Below are 16,032 nucleotides of genomic sequence, written 5' to 3' on the forward strand. Positions count from 1 at the left end.
GCGGGGCAGCAGGACGCCTCTGGAGCTCAGCTCGGCCCTACAAACAGGACCAACGCCCACACCAAGGCCAGAGAGGACTACCAAGGTTCACCTGGCCCAGCTTCCGGCAGCCCCCCACCAGGCCACTACCCTCACCTGAACAGCCCGGTCCATCACCAAGCCCCACCCTCTTCTGCCAGCCCTGCCCCCACAAGGCCCCACCTCTCGCATGCAAGCCCGGCCCCCAAGGCCCAGCTCGCCTGCATCCTCGCCCACTAGGCTCCACCCTACCACCTGCAAGCCCCGCCCCCAAGGCTCAGCTCACTTGCAATCCCCTCTCACGCTAGTCTCCATTCCTCACCTGCAAAGAGCCACCCCTCACTAAGACCCTCCCCTCACTTGCAGAGCCCCGCCCCACATAGCACGCCTTTCCAGGAGCCTCTCTTTTCACAAGCGCAGCCCCGCCCTTCACCAGGCCCCACTTATCTGCATAGACACGCCTCTCGCCACGCCCCACTTTTCCCCTGCCCACTTCCCCCTCCTATCATCTGTCCACATCCTGCTGCTGGCAGAACCCCGCCCCTTTCGGCAAGCTGGCCCCGCCCCTTTCTACCCGTGACCACGCCCCTCGCCTTGCCCGCCTCCTTCGGCACGTCTGCCCCGCCCCTCCCTCCCTTCTCCCTCCGCACCGTCCTCCCGCCCGTCCCAGAGCAGTGGAGGCCCACCCTTTTCACCTACAGCCTATCGCAGAGGACGTCGCTGTTCGCGTTGACCAATAGGAGTGGTAGCCGTCACGGCAAGCCCCGCCCCGCGCCCTGCGTCGGGTTAAGAGGGGTTCCTCGCCAGCCAGGTGCTCGTCATACGCCATGTGGCGCTGCGGCGGGCGGCAGGGGCTGGGTGTGCTGAGGCGGCTGAGCGGCGGGTGAGACGCTGCGGCGGGAGGCGCTGGGCGCGCTGGTACCCGGCAGGGGAAGGTCCAGGGCGGGCCGGAGGCTTAGGGGTTCTCGTCCCTGCGCCCGGGGCTGGCAGCTCCCCCAGGTGTGGGCGTCCCGCACCCCGAGCCCTTCCTGGAGCTCCCGCATCCGAGGCTCCGAGGCCCGAGGACCCCGGAGCTCCTGCCCACTCCCAGGGGCGATGCCCCGGGCTGGGGGCCGGGCCTGCCCGCGGCACTCCCCGCGGGGCCCTCCATTAGCGTGGGCTTTAGCGGGGGTAGTAAATGGGTTCGGCAGTTGCGGTTCTCGCTGACAGCTTTGCTCCTAGTTCATTTTTGTTGGAGGCCGAGTCCTTAAGAGACCCGAGGCGCCCACAGCCGGCACTTAAAGTCTCGCTGTGTTCAGAGAACTGAAGCCTCCCGGAATTGAACTGTTTTTTTTTTTAATGACTCAGTTTATGGGGAAAAAAATGACGAAGCGGTTTAGTGTTCATGGTAATCCACGAGCCCGTGTTTAATATAAGGTACAGTTCAGCGCTGCCGGCCCAGGCCGGGGGGCATGGGGCGTCCGTGGCGTGAATTTGGCCTGGCCTTACCGCTCAGGAGTTTCCTATCATGTCCTTGATAAGTAACTTCTTAAAATGCTTCTGTGTCCCATAATTCTGAAATTTGCTAAATCAGTAAGCAAATGTTGGTTATAGCATATCTTCGTAATATTGCCTGAATAGGTTTTTTTTTTCCTTTACATATTATCTTTAAATATTTCGGTGGGATACGTTAATGTAGAAAATCCCATAAGACGTATAATACAATTTGAGAGAATAATAATTACGTTTTTTTTTTTTTTAAGAGGAAGGATCTTGCTCTGTTGCCCAGGCTGGTTTGATCCCCCTCCTCAGCCTCTCACATTGCTGGGGTTACAGGTGTGCATCATCTCATCTAGGTGAGAATAATTACTAGAAAATAAGTAGGTTGGGCGCGGTGGCTCACACCTGTAATTCCAGCATGTTGGGAGGCCAAGGCAGGTGGACCACTTGAGGTCAGGAGTTCAAGACCAGCCTGGCCAACATGGTGAAACTGTCTCTACTAAAAATACAAAAATTAGCTGGGCGTAGTAGTGAACGCTTGTAGTCCCAGCCACTCAGGAGGCTGAGACAGTAGAATTGCTTGAACCCAGGAGGTGGAGGTTGCAGTGAGTCGAGATTGCACCACTGCACTCCAGCCTGGGCAACACAGCGAGATCTGTCTCAAAAAAGAAAATTAGTGTCCCTGTGACCAAGCTGAAGATTTCCCCTAACTGCTCGTAACACTCTCCCTCTCTCTTAGATTATCACTGTCATGACATACAGAAATGTCCTTGCTTTTTTTTTTTTTATATATTTTACCATCTCTATGCACTCTGACAATATCTTGTTACCTATTTGAAAAATACCTGTTTAGGATAATACTGTATCATGTGTATCTTTTGTTTAATATTATGTGACCCACATCTTTGTTACATGCAGTTGTAGGCCCTTTTATCGGTAAGGTTTTTTTTTTTTTTTTTATTGAATGATTAATCTGCACTTTATCCATTCTCTGTCGATACACCTCCGGGTGAGTTGAGTTTGGGACTGTCAGGGTTCGTGCTGACATTTTTGTCCTTGAGTGCTGGGGCAGTGTAAGGTGTGGAGGATATAGACCAAGAGGTGAATGGATTTCCAATCTTTAGCATTTTTTTTTTTTTTTTTTTTTTATGGAGTCGCTCTGTCACCCAGGCTGGAGTGCAGTGGCGTGATCTCGGCCCACTGCAACCTCCACTTCCCGGGTTCAAGCGATTCTCCTGCCTCAGCCTCCCAAGTATCTGGGACTACAGGCGCCTGCCACCACGTCAGGCTAATTTTTGGCCAGGCTGGTCTCGAACTCCTGACTTCAGGTGATCTGCCCACCCAGGCCTTCCAAAGTGCTGGGATTACAGCCACCGCACCCGGCCTCTTCAGCCTTTCTAAAGAATGCCAAGTGCTTTTCCAAAGTTATTCCACGTTGTACTCCCTGTAGCAGTGTATGAGAGTTCCTGGTAATATAGGCTTTATAAGTTTTCACCAATTCGGTAGGCATGTAATGGGATTTAACTGTAGTGTGAATTTCTTGCTATACTGTGAAGGCTTTTGAGGATTCTGTGAGGGAAAGAAGCCCTTTTGTTTAAGAGTTGTTTCTTAAACAATCCGGGGAATTTAAACTGTAATTGTATTATAGTTATTTGTGAACATATGTAAAGAAAAGGTTTCCAACATTGAAGCTTTAGTTAAGATAAAAGGTCATTAAAATGGAAAGGACCTTACCAGAAATTAGTTTTCTAGAATGTGCAAGATTTTGGAAAATGCAGTATTTAATTTTTCTTTAATAATCTTTATTACATGAGAGTATTTTCACTATGTGGCTGAATAATGTTAGCCAGATAATTTTCCTGCAACTCATCTAACTTAGATGACTTTTAATCTAGACATGCACACCACAGAGCGTGGCGATGGAACAGTAACCGGGCTTGTGAGAGGGCTCTACAGTATAAACTAGGAGACAAGATCCACGGATTCACTGTAAACCAGGTATGGGTCGTCCTCGGCACCTCCTTATAAATCCACATACATTGCAGGTGTGCCTTCTGGCCTATGTACGGGGCCCTTCAGGGCGGAGACTAGCCTTTTTGTCCTTGTGTCCTAAGGCCCTGGCCCAGCTCCTGTTGCGTGGTGGCTACTCAGCTGAACAGAGCTTGTGAGTGAAATGACCCCCAGTCCCTTCCTGGAATCCCGCAAAGCCTGATTCTTGGCAGATTTTAGAGAGTAACACTTCCAGCCGGGTCTCTGTAATTAGACACACTAGCGTTTCTGCAGCCAAACCTGATGTTTCACTGAGTGTGGGCGTGAAGACTCAGTGCCCTGATCTGCAGCCAAACCTGATGTTTCACTGAGTGTGAGCATGAAGACTCAGTGCCCTGATCTGCAGCCAAACCTGATGTTTCACTGAGTGTGAGCATGAAGACTCAGTGCCCTGATCTGTTCAGTCAGGTTTTGCCATCAAATAGTTTGCTCTAAACTTCTGCAGAATCTTTCAGTTTTCTGAGCCATTTGGGTTTCAGAATTATGAAGAAGAAATTGTGGACCTATACTTACTTGGGTCTATATTAAAATGGGTTCATTTGTTTTTTGTTATTTTGCTTAAACCTTTTGCATTGTTTCTATTTAGCATAGTAACTAAAAATGACACGCTTCACATATTTGGCCGGCTGTTGGCTTTGTGCTATGTTTGATGTTATAGCAAATGTAAAAGACAAACAGCTTACTGTCTAGAAAGACTGATGCGACTGTGACCGGAGGCACGTGGTGGACGCCATGCGGAGGGCCAAGGACAAGGGCGGGAGGAGGAGTGAGAGCTGCTGCTGCTGGGGGCAGAGGGAAGAGCTCCTGGAGAGGGTGGTGTGAGAAAGCGGCTGCCTCCTGGGCAGGGGTCCAGGAAGGGAGCCAGGGCAGTGACTAGGGCGCGCCAGACAAGGTCCAGGCATGGGAGTCATGAACACAGACTTGGAGCATTTGTGAAATCCTGCGAAGGCCAGGCAAAGACACTTGGGTTTGTAATACAGGTTACTGTTAATAAGGGCCTTACCCAGAGTGGTAGATTCTTCTCCTTTATTTTTTCAAATTTTATAGAAACGTATTTATTTTTGAGACTGGGACTCATCCTGTTGCCCAGGCTGGAGTGTGGTGGTGTGATCTTGGCTCACTGCAGCCTCGAACTCCTGGGCTGAAGCAATCCTCTCGCCAAGTAGCTGGGACAAGGTGCCACCACGCCTGGCTAATTTTGTGTGTGTGTGTGTGTGTGTGTGTGGTGTGTGTGTGTGTGTGTGTGTAGATGGAAACTTTGTTGCCTAGGCTGATCTCAAACTCCTGGGTTCAAGCAATCCTCTTGTCTTGTATATTAGTCTAGTCTCACACTGCTATGAAGAAATATCCAAGACTGGGTAATTTATAAAGTATGAGCTAAAAAGTAAAGAGGTTTAATTGACTTACAGTTCTGCATGGCTAGGGAGGCCTCAGGAAACACAATTGTGGTAGAAGGCACCTCTTCACAGGGCTTCAGGGGAGAGAATGAGAATCAAGTGAAGGGGGAAGCCCCTTATAAAACCGTCAGATCTCATGAGAACGTGCTCACTGTCAGAATAACATGGGGGAAACCGCCCTCTTGATTCAATTACCTCCCACCAGGTCCCTCCCACATGTGGGGATTATGGAAACTACAATTCAAGATGAGATTTGGGTAGGGACACAGCCAAACCATATCACCTTGGCCTTCCAAAGTGCTGGGATTATAGGTGTGAGCCACTGTGTCCAGCCATAGAAACTTACGATAAGTCATGATTCTTGTTTGAGAAATAGCTACCATGAAAGCTATTATTATTAAAGCTATATATTATTAGAAAGCAGGCATCTCACTGTATCTGCTGATTTTAAAAGCATTGATCGTCTGTTACAAAGTACAGTAAGCATGGAAACAGAAGTAATTTAACAGCGGTCGATGATGCAGGTCATAGTGGGCCACTTTATGCATGACTGTTGGGTGGCAGGCTCCCTAGATTGGGCTGAGGAGACCCGAGGTCTGACCTCTGCCAGCGACTTGCTGTGTGCGCCTGGCCAGGTGATTCTTGGCACCTGGTAGGAGGGGCTGGTGAGTGGGGTGGTGATCACAGGGACGTGGTGTGTGATTGAGGGAGAGGGCCGGCTGGCATGACTGGAAGAGAAGACAGTTTCTTTCATACCAAGGAGTATGGTCACTTACCAGGAGGCTTACCTAAAGTAGGAGATGACCTTCCACCCGCCCCAGGAGTGAGGAGTCTTTCGTCTTTCTTGTGGGCATTTCTGTCCTCCCGGCCCCTCCAGCTGTTCTGGAAGCCACGGCTTTGTGCTTCTAGCTACCACTGACAACCCATCCTAAACTAAGAGAAGCAAAGGCTGATCCTAGAGCCTCTCCCCACTGTCGCAGGCTAGCCCACTCTAGCATTTCCACTCCCTGCAGGCCTATTCTGCACGCTACAGATGATATTCACAGAAACAGGAGGCGCACAGCCGACGTTGGAAGGGGTACTGTGTTACTGAGGCGCAGCACACAAAAGCAGTAGGCACTCAGCAGACATTAGAAGGGGCGCTGTGTTATTTAAGTGCAGCACACAAAAGCAGGAGACATTCAGCAGATGATGGAAAGGGCACTGTGTTACTTAGGTGCAGCCCAGTACCATAGGAAGGGCAGACACCAGGGTGAATCCTGGCTCTGGTTTGGGCAGCTTATTTCATCACCCCGAGCCTCGGTTTTTTCATCTGTAAATGAGAATGAGAATACCTCCCTCACAGGATTATATGTGACATGATTAGAAAATGCCTAGGCAAAAAAAGAATACAAAATTTAAAAAATAAAAAAATCGAAAATGCCTAGCCAGTAGTAAGCACTCTCTCTCTCTCCCTCTCCCTCTCTCTGCGCACACGCACACACACACACACACACACTCTCTCTCTCTCTCTGTCTCTCTCTGACTCTCTCTCTCTCTCTGTCTCTCTCTGTCTCTCTCTCTCTCTCTCTCATCTGCCTTTTTTAGGTCTGTCTTTCCTGGTTTGTAGGATAAGGGACTTGGACAGGATGGTTCTCTTCTCTCCAGCTCTGAAATACTGGCTTCCCGGCATCATCTAATTTCAGGCAGAAAAGCCAGTTTTCTCTGTGTGTCGAAGATAACCATTTCAAAGGCCATTTTGTCTAAGTTTAACTGGTCGTGTTTTTCTTGTTAACTCAGGTGACATCTGTTCCCGAGCTATTCCTGACTGCAGTGAAGCTCAGCCATGATGACACAGGAGCCAGGTATTTACACCTGGCCAGAGAAGACACGAATAATCTGTTCAGGTAAGTGGTGCGTGGTGAGAACATGGTCTTGAATGTTTGTATTTAAATCAGGGATGTCCACTCTTTTGGCTTCCCTGTGCTACATCAGAAGAAGAACAACTGTCTTAGGCCATGCATAAAATACACTAACGCTAAGGACAGCTGATGAGCTAAAAATAATAAATGAAGGACCTCAATGTTTTAAGAAAGTGTATGAATTTGTGTTGGGCCACATTCCAAGCTGTCCTGAGCATGCGGGCTGCAGGCTGCGGGTTGGACAAGCTTGATTTAAAACATTGACTATGCATTACGTGGTTTAAAATATCATCTCACTAGTATTTTTATTGACAGAGCATCTTGAAAAATAAGGAAAAGCTTACACGGACTTATAATCTCATCAAAATACAATTTTACAGCCTGAATCAGTGATTTACCTTATAGTTGGAAAACGCTGTGTTGGAGGATTGTGGGTCAGAATGATGGTTTCTAGTAGCCTGAGGTGATGACGCATCTAGGAACTGTGTCCGCAGCACTAAGCTGAACCTTTTGCGTTCTGGTCATTCTCCTTCCCTAGCGTGCCATTCCTCCCCCTTCCCTGGCGTTCCGTTCCTCCTCCAACCCTAGTGTGCAGTTCTTCCCCCTTCCCTAGCGTTCTGTTCCCCCTTCCCTAGCGTTCTGTTCCTCCTTCCCTAGCGTGCAGTTCCGTACCACTCCCATGGACAGTACCGGTGTTCCTCACATTCTTGAGCATACCGTCCTCTGTGGGTCTCAGAAATATCCATGCAGAGACCCTTTCTTCAAAATGTTGAACCGGTCCCTCTCCACGTTCATGAACGCCTTCACAGGTAAGACCAGCATCCTGAACAGAAACTGCGTTCGGATTTGCCAGGCACACCCACCGGAATTCAGTTAGTTTCCGAGAAGGAATGAGGGGAGTGGGCAATTCATGTTCTAGAATAATTTTTACCTCTCTCTAGTTGAAGGACATTAGAAATTTAATCCTTCAGGAAAGCCACACGGTAGCGAGATTATAAAAACTAGTGTTTTAAGAAAACGTACGTCAACTTTTCCCAGAAAAGTTCAAAACAATTTTCTCTTGGAGATATTGCTACAATGCCAGGCCTCCAGAGTTACCACTAATGTTGATGTTTGACTTCTAGTAAGAGTGACAATAGTGGATAGGGTGACGATGAACAGTGCATTCTGTGAGGGAGTGACATTGAAGAGCAGGTTAAATCCATGCTGTTACAGAATGAGGTCATCTTTGTAGATGTATGAAAGTCTCTGGAGAAACTTGAGAGAGTTTAGAGATTCACTGAAGAAAGCCCTGGTGCCCGTCGAGTGCAGATCCTGAGACGGGATGGGAAAGCCGGCACTTGGGGTTATGAGCTGGGACAGCTGCTGAGGCCGGGGACCAGAGCATGGGACCACGGCCCCATCCCAAGAATAGCTACAACTTACTGTCCTAGGACAAAGGGGAAATGAGGCTTGAGAGTCAGTAATTTTAGTAGAAATCTGTTATATTTTACAATTTCACTTTTCATTTGTACCCAGCTAGTGATTATACTCTGTATCCATTTTCCACACAAAATCCCAAGGACTTTCAGAATCTCCTCTCGGTGTATTTGGACGCCACCTTTTTCCCATGTTTACGCGAGCTGGATTTCTGGTATGTCATGAATGATTAACTAGTTGATACAGACTTTAGTATTCGAGTCACTATCAGCTTATAATTATTTGTCCTCAGGCAGGAAGGATGGCGGCTGGAACATGAGAATCCAAGCGACCCCCAGACACCCTTGGTCTTTAAAGGAGTCGTCTTTAATGAGATGAAAGGAGTGTTTGTAAGTTTTCTTCCTTTTTTATGTTGTGTTCAGCTTACCTTACCCATGTACAATATCATGATATAGACACATCTGGAAGATGGTTGATTTTTATTTAATATTCTCATTATAGGTGATACGTTCTTGAATTAGCTGGGGTCAGTGCTGTGAGCAGAAGCCAGGGGTAGCAGGGCCAGGCTGCTGTTCTTCCCAGCAGGTCTCAGACCATGTCTGGGGACCCCGGTGCACTATCTGCAGCAAGTGTGCGAGATAAAAGCTGTTTTCACACCACTGCCAAGACATTGTCTTTTCACTCATTCTTGCCCAAGTACACGGTGTACTTTCTAGAGGCTGCATGGTGGGGTGTGTGACACACAGCGAGCTGGATACAGAGCAGATGGGGGAGTCCAGCTTCACCTCTGAGCCAGACGCTACAGAGATTTGCAAAAAAGGCAACACAGCATTACTCTAAGTAGTCAGTTTTTTACTTTGTTATGAGAAGTATTTTTCAAAAATATTTATATTAACATGTAATGATGGCTTACCTTAATGAATAAGTATTTTTTAAATGTCTCAGCTTTAATTTAGAATATAGAAAAATTATATAAATACGCACAGGCACCTACACAGGCAAAAAAAGCCCACATAATCAAAAGCTGTTTGGGTCCTCATTAAAACCCATTTATGCCTAGTGTTCCATTATTGGAACCCTAAGCTTGTGGGAGTTACTTATATCCTACAGCTCAAGGTCATCGCCAAGGTCTGATTTTTTTACAAAAAAAATTGCAACCTCAGGCATAAATTGGTTAATTTTTCAGAGTGTAAAGGAGTCTTGAGACCATTTTGGATTAAGAGCTGCTGTCCTGGGCCCATGTCTTCATGTCCCCTTGTGACTTGGACAACCTGCCTGTCCTGGCGTCCCTGAGGCTCATGGGTGGCCTGCTCTCTCATTCATGTAGCCCTTCTCGGCTGGTGAACTATTCCTTACCTTTTGGTTCTCAATTTGGTGGTCTTTTCTTTCAAGGAGTCTTCTTGAACTCAAGTTGGGGTGACAGCTTCTCCCCACTTCCCTCACGGCTGGTGGGCAAACCTGGTGATCCATCCGGATTTACAGCCCTCAGCTATGCATTTGTTGCACCACACATCAAAAAATGCATTGTTCTTCTCAGTGCTTGGGTCCTGTGCGTGGGTGATGAATGATTGAATACCTTGTTAAACAATGCCTGCATGAGTGTCTTTTTTTTTTAAACCATTAGAACAGCTTTATTTGCAAAGTATTATAGGTGTATGCACCAGAATGTGATCAATTGGCTATATTGTAAGTAATGTAGAGTGTGTATATTATTTTACATGTATATATTCTTATTATTTATTTATTTTACATTTCAAGACAGACAATGAGAGGATATTCTCCCAGCACCTTCAGAACAGACTTCTTCCCGACCACACGTACTCAGTGGTCTCTGGGGGTGACCCATTGTGCATCCCGGAGCTTACCTGGGAGCAGCTTAAGCAGTTTCATGCCACTCACTATCACCCAAGCAATGCTAGGTAATATTTTGTTGGAAAAGTTTGATGGTGGCTTGTGAAAAGTTGACTTGTGTTCTTAGAACTTCATGACGTGGCTTCTCTCATTTAGCAATGCTTAAGAAATATCTAAGTGTAGGTAAGATTCTTGGCCTCAGTTTGCCTATCTTACTTGGACATTTACAATGATAGCCTTCCGTATGCTCAGCATGGTGGTTACAAACACAGCATTTAGAGTCCCCCAGAGGAGGGTCCTGGCCCCCCAGCCTCTTGCCTCACATCCAGCTTGGTTGCGTGGAGGGTGGGGGTGCATGGATGGTGCCCACCTCGACACAGGGTGTGTGAAGCTTTAAGCCCTCTCCTCGGCACGGAGAAGTGCTCTTCCAATAGTGGATGCAGTTACTGAACCTTAATTACATCCTCACTTTCTGATACATTGCTTGTTTCTTATGTCACTAATATAAGGTCATTATGATAATATATATCTTATATAAAACACTAATAATTATATTTACCTATAAATGCTAATGTAAAAACATATTTGCAAGATTATTTTATATAAAAAGAATTATGAAAACTTTCAAGCATACAGAAAAGTAGACTAGAATAATGAGCCCCTAAACACTTGTCACCTAATAGATATCCTTTTCCTTGCTGAAGTTTTTGGAAGTAAATTATAGATGTCATGATCATTTACACCTAAGTATTTGAATTCGTGACCCTAAAACATGAGGATTTTTTCTTACATGAGCTAATGCCATTTTCAGTTTTAATAGGATAAAACATACTTTCTTTTTCCATACTTAGATTTTCTAGTTGGCCCCAAAGTGTGTGCTGCACAGGGTCCCACAGGTCACACCTGGTCGGCCTGGGTCTCTCCTGGGCACCGTGTCGGGGACAGCAGAGGAGTGTGCAGGCTCGGCTTCCTCTGGGCGCTCTCACTTTGCAGGTGGCCTGGCTGCTCCCGCGTGGTGTTGGGTGCCATGTTCCTGTGTTTCCTGAGAACTGGAACTTAGATCCAAAGACTTAGTTTGAATCAGGCTGCGCCTTTTTAAGCAGAGTCCCTCGCGGGGAGTTCGCCATAGACGGCCACATCCTACCATCATGTGAGGCCTGCTTGCCTCCACTGGGGATCTCACACCAGCGGGGTCCATGCCGAGAGTCAGCCACTGCCTTGCGAAGATCTGCCTTTTCCCTTCAGCCGCAGACCATCTGGCAGGCTTGAGTTTCTGGTGTCCTGTGATAATGAGTTCCTCATCAACCTATTAATGGTTTGCATATTCATTGAGGATTATTGCCTGCATCAATTACTGTATTAGGGTTTGTGAAGTTTTCTAATTCTGTAATTTCTTCATTTGTTTGCTGGACTTCAAAGAAGAGCTCCACATCAGCTGGGGCTATCGGGTTATCTTGAAATATGGTTCTGTGGAAAAGGCAGGGCCGGCTGCTCTCCCTGGGAAGTCCAGTTGGAGGAGGAGGGGTGGTGCAGGAACTACCTCTAATGGTGACAGAAGAGGCTGTCTTGTTTTTTTTAAGACAGGGTCTGGTTCTGTCCCCCAGTCTGGAGTACAGTGGTGTGATCTTGGCTTACTGCAGCCTCAGCCTCCTGAGTAGCTGAGACTACAGGCGCACACCACCATGTCCAGCTAGTGCTTATATTTTTTTTGTAGAGACAGAGTCTCACCATGTTGCCCAGGCTGGTCTCGAACTCCTGAGTTCAAACAGTCTGCCCACCTTGACCTCAGGATTGTAGGCGTGAGCCACTGCGCCCAACATGGAGAAGAGAGTTCTTTCTTTTCTTCTTCTTTTTTTTCTTCCCCAGTCTTGTTTTGTTTTTTAGTACCCCTCTGACCTCACAGAAATATTTCTGTATATGTATATATTTGAGATTATGTGATCAGATGGAATTTATTCATTTTTATGCCCACATTTGCCCCAACTGTGGGCCCGTTTTGGTCTAACTTCTTTGGTTTCTACGCCCCCACCCCCACCTCCCTAACACATGCACACCCAGGCCCTCCCTGCTCCAGAGGTTCAACTGTCTGTTTCCCCAGGGAGCTCTGATTTCTGTGGATAATGGGGAAGGGCCTTTGGAGAGCAGCATCTGGACACTAGGGGTGGTGATTGCTCCTGGATTCTCTCAACCCCCAGAGTGTAAAATTGGTTTCTAAATTCTAGAGTGAGAAATTTCTGAAGGTTCTGTAAGATACTAGTTTCCAAACCTTAACCGTAGCTCAGGCAACATAGTAAAGAAAAAGATAAATTCCGTCATTGTAACCTTTTTCCTTTGGTTGAATAAGTGTGTTATCTTTATAAATGTGTGTAACCTTGAATTTGTTGCCAAAAATTGAGTTTTGTGAAATTGTCAGTTGGATTACTATATTACTGTACCTAGGGTTATAAAGTATTTTAACAAATAACTCATTTGGTTTTTGTCACATCTCTGGATGAAGTTTAAAATTGAAGGATCGATTTTTGGCTAGGTGTGGTGGCTCATGCCTGCAAATCTGAGCATTTAGGGAGGCCAGGATGGGAGGATTGCTTGAGGCCAGGAGTTTGAGACCAGCATGGGTAAAATAGTGAGAACCCGTCTCTAAAACTTAAAAATTAGCCAGCTGGGCATGGTGGCTCATGCCTGTAATTCCAGCACTTTGGGAGGCCGAGACAGGCGGATCACCTAAGGTCAGGAGTTCAAGACCAGCCTAACCAACATGGTGAAACCCTATCTCTACTAAAAATACAAAAATTAGCTGGGCGTGGTTTTGAGCACCTGTAATTCCAGCTACTTGGGAGGCTGAGGCAGGAGAATCATTTAAACCCGAGAGGCAGAGGTTGCAGTGAGCTGAGATTGCGCCATTGCACTCCAGCCTGGGGGGATGGGGCGAGACTCTGTCTCAAAAACCAAAACCAAGTGTGGTGGTATAGTCCTGGTAGTCCTGGCTACTCAGGAGGCTGAGGCGGGAGGTAGGAGGATTGCTTGAGCCCAGGAGCTTGAGGCTACAGTGAGCTATGATGGTGCCACTGCACTCCAGCGGATGCCTGAAGCCAGGAATAGCACCATGCCCTGTGAATGAATGTTGAATTTATAAATTAGGCACAGTGAGAGGTTAACAACAATAACTAATATAAAATAGAACAATTATAACAATATACTGTAATAAGTTACATGAATTTCGGTCTCTCAAAGTACCGTGATATTTTTGGACCTTGGTTGAGTAAGGGTGACTGAAACCGAAAGGCGAGACCTTGGATAAGGGGCACTCCTGTGCACTGTGTTTCAGTGAAAAAGACAGTACTTGATCTCAAATCTTTAAAACAGACTAATTATATTCCCTTAAAATTTTAGGTTCTTCACGTACGGTAATTTTCCGTTAGAACAGCATCTGAAACAGATTCATGAGGAAGCACTGAGCAAATTCCAGAAAATTGAACCAAGCACCGCGGTGCCAGCTCAGACACCCTGGGACAAGCCTGTGAGTGCCCCACCGTGTTTGTGTCCTTCCTGGTAAATATGTTGACATGAGGACTTGGACTGGGTGTTCATGATGGGATTTCAGAGGCTGTCATGGTCGGTACAGAGTATGGGAGAGCTTTTCAAGCCAAAAGAATCGTTGTTTGTTTGAAAGGAAAGTTAGCTTAGTGGAAAGCATGTTTTGCTCCATTTTGTGTATCCAGATAACCTAGAGTAGTTGACAACTGTCAGACACTGTGCCTACTCACAATGTTACATCATTTTGCAGAGGGAATTCCAGATAACATGTGGCCCAGATTCATTTGCTACAGATCCCTCTAAACAAACAACCGTCAGCATTAGCGTCCTCTTACCAGAGTAAGTATATGCTGTCAAAGCTCATACAAGACAAAAACATGAGGAAAATGTTCCTATTAGAAGGTTCAGAAGTGAGTTCTACAATTAAATGTAAATTAATATATAGTTAGGATTCAGGGGTTAAGTGGATTTTAGGAATAGAGCACAAAATGTCAAAAGTTTTTAATAACATCCAAAATGGTTTTTGAGGAAAATCATTTTTGATAGCCCTCCAGAAGAAAAGTCTTTTACTTATTGTATTTCAAAGCTTTATTCCTGCAGAGAAAAGACCGCGTCAGACCAGCAATTGCTCACATTTTGGGGTCACAGGTCCCTTTGAGTGTGAGAATGGTACTATGAACACGCACCTCGGCAAAATATACCACATACAAAACTTTGTAATTCCGGTGGTTTCACGAGACTAGGTCGGAACCGTGCTGGGGGGTGTTCAGGAAGGGAAGGCTTGGGCTCTGGGCCCTCCTGTGCTCAGCCTGCAGCTCTGTGGCTGGCACCTCTCCTGGCTTGTTCCTTGTCTCCTTAATGGTGCTGCCACTGTGCCTGTCATTTAAATCACGTGTGAAAAGTGCTTAGCAGGCTGTCACATAGTGAGCATTTCATGTGCGGTGAAGTTAATTTTATGGTTTGCGCCCCCCTTCAAAAATCCCGGTATTTAAGGGAAATTCTCTTTTGCTCATAAAATTGTTAAAATAAATGTTGAAATGCAAGAATTTCTAGAAAGATATGTAGTGATTTTAAATAAAATGTGCATAAGGGCCAATAATTTTCCCTTTACTCTTTTCTTACCTCCCCTTTCCTTTTTTTTTTTTTTCAATGCAGCATTACCGACACGTTTGAAGCCTTCACATTAAGTCTTCTGTCTTCACTCTTGACTTCTGGGCCCAATTCTCCCTTTTACAAAGCCTTGATTGAATCTGGCCTTGGCACAGACTTTTCTCCTGATGTTGGGTGAGTTTATGATTAGATTAGATCAGTAGTTCTCATTGGTTGGGGGCAGTTTTGCTCCTCCACCTCCACACCCTGTCCCCGCCCCACACTTGACAATGTCTGGAACATTTTTGGATTTTTGATTGCTGTAATCGGAAGATGGTGGACCAGGAAGTTGCGGAGTGTCTGATGGTGCACAGGATGGCCGCCCCCATCAGGGAGCTCTGGATGAGATCCTGGATCCAATGCCAGCCATTTGTGTCCCCTCAAGGGGGCGTTTGTCCAAGAGAAAACACCCAGCACAAAGACAGCTTTTCCAGGGCCTCAGAATGTCATGCTGTTGTCTCTTACAGGTCAGGTCATTAAGTATTAGAAAAATTTTTTTTTTTTTTTTTTTTTTTTTTGAGACGGAGTCTCGCTGTGTCACCCAGGCTGGAGTGCAGTGGTGCGATCTTGGCTCACTGCAAGCTCCGCCTCCCAGGTTTATGCCATTCTCCTGCTTCAGCCTCCAGAGTAGCTGGGACTACAGGAATTTTTAAAATTCTGTAAAACTCAGCAGTTCTCTGTTTTGATATTTATCCTGCCGTAACTCAAAAGTTTAAATTTTATTTTTAAAAAAAGATGTAAAAATGACGTGGATGTACACAGAACCAGTTACTTGAGAACACTGCTTTAATGCGCTTTTCAGTGGAGGGGCTGGAGTTTAAAGCGCTTCGTTCTGATCTTTAAATCAAGCATATTACCAGGGCATGATGAACGTGCCCGGATTCCAGTGCATCATTTCTGGTTTTGTCTTCTAGATATAATGGCTACACGAGGGAGGCCTACTTCAGTGTCGGCCTCCAGGGGATTGCGGAGAAAGACATTGAGGCCGTCAGAAGCCTCGTGGACAGAACGATTGATGAAGTAGTTAAGTGAGTGTGGCTTGTTTGTAACAATCTGCTTTCGTTCCTCATTCCTGCATGCTTTTCGGGAGGAGCTGAGCCTGATCCATTGTTTCGGCCTTCCCTCTCAGTCATATAACATGCATTTGTTCATATTTAGTTGTTTAAATCTTATCTTTGCTACCTTCTGTTACTAAAACTCTTCAGCTTCTTAGGTTTTTGTTTTGAGACAGGGTT

At 46.3% G+C, this 16,032-nt stretch overlaps 1 protein-coding gene across 3 annotated transcripts in view; it reads left to right on the top strand.

The window, feature by feature from the left end:
* Positions 1–783: 783 nt before the first annotated feature.
* Positions 784–16,032, top strand: part of PITRM1 (pitrilysin metallopeptidase 1) — a 39,862-nt gene continuing 24,613 nt past the window's right edge. For 2 of the 3 annotated variants that reach the window (XR_004031777.1, XM_030819364.1), the window contains exons 1-11: positions 784–901; positions 3,393–3,495; positions 6,723–6,829; positions 7,502–7,653; positions 8,363–8,477; positions 8,556–8,652; positions 10,022–10,182; positions 13,505–13,631; positions 13,899–13,987; positions 14,804–14,932; positions 15,712–15,825. Coding sequence is in view for 2 of the 3 variants with exons in the window: in XM_030819364.1 (XP_030675224.1) it covers positions 846–901; positions 3,393–3,495; positions 6,723–6,829; positions 7,502–7,653; positions 8,363–8,477; positions 8,556–8,652; positions 10,022–10,182; positions 13,505–13,631; positions 13,899–13,987; positions 14,804–14,932; positions 15,712–15,825 (1,250 nt within the window). In the remaining variant the exon portion in view is untranslated. The remainder of the gene's footprint in view (positions 902–3,392; positions 3,496–6,722; positions 6,830–7,501; positions 7,654–8,362; positions 8,478–8,555; positions 8,653–10,021; positions 10,183–13,504; positions 13,632–13,898; positions 13,988–14,803; positions 14,933–15,711; positions 15,826–16,032) is intronic. The other variant, XM_030819365.1, reaches the window with a different exon arrangement.

This window comes from Nomascus leucogenys, chromosome 9, assembly GCF_006542625.1.
Source record: "Nomascus leucogenys isolate Asia chromosome 9, Asia_NLE_v1, whole genome shotgun sequence".
Taxonomy (NCBI): Eukaryota; Metazoa; Chordata; class Mammalia; order Primates; family Hylobatidae; genus Nomascus; species Nomascus leucogenys.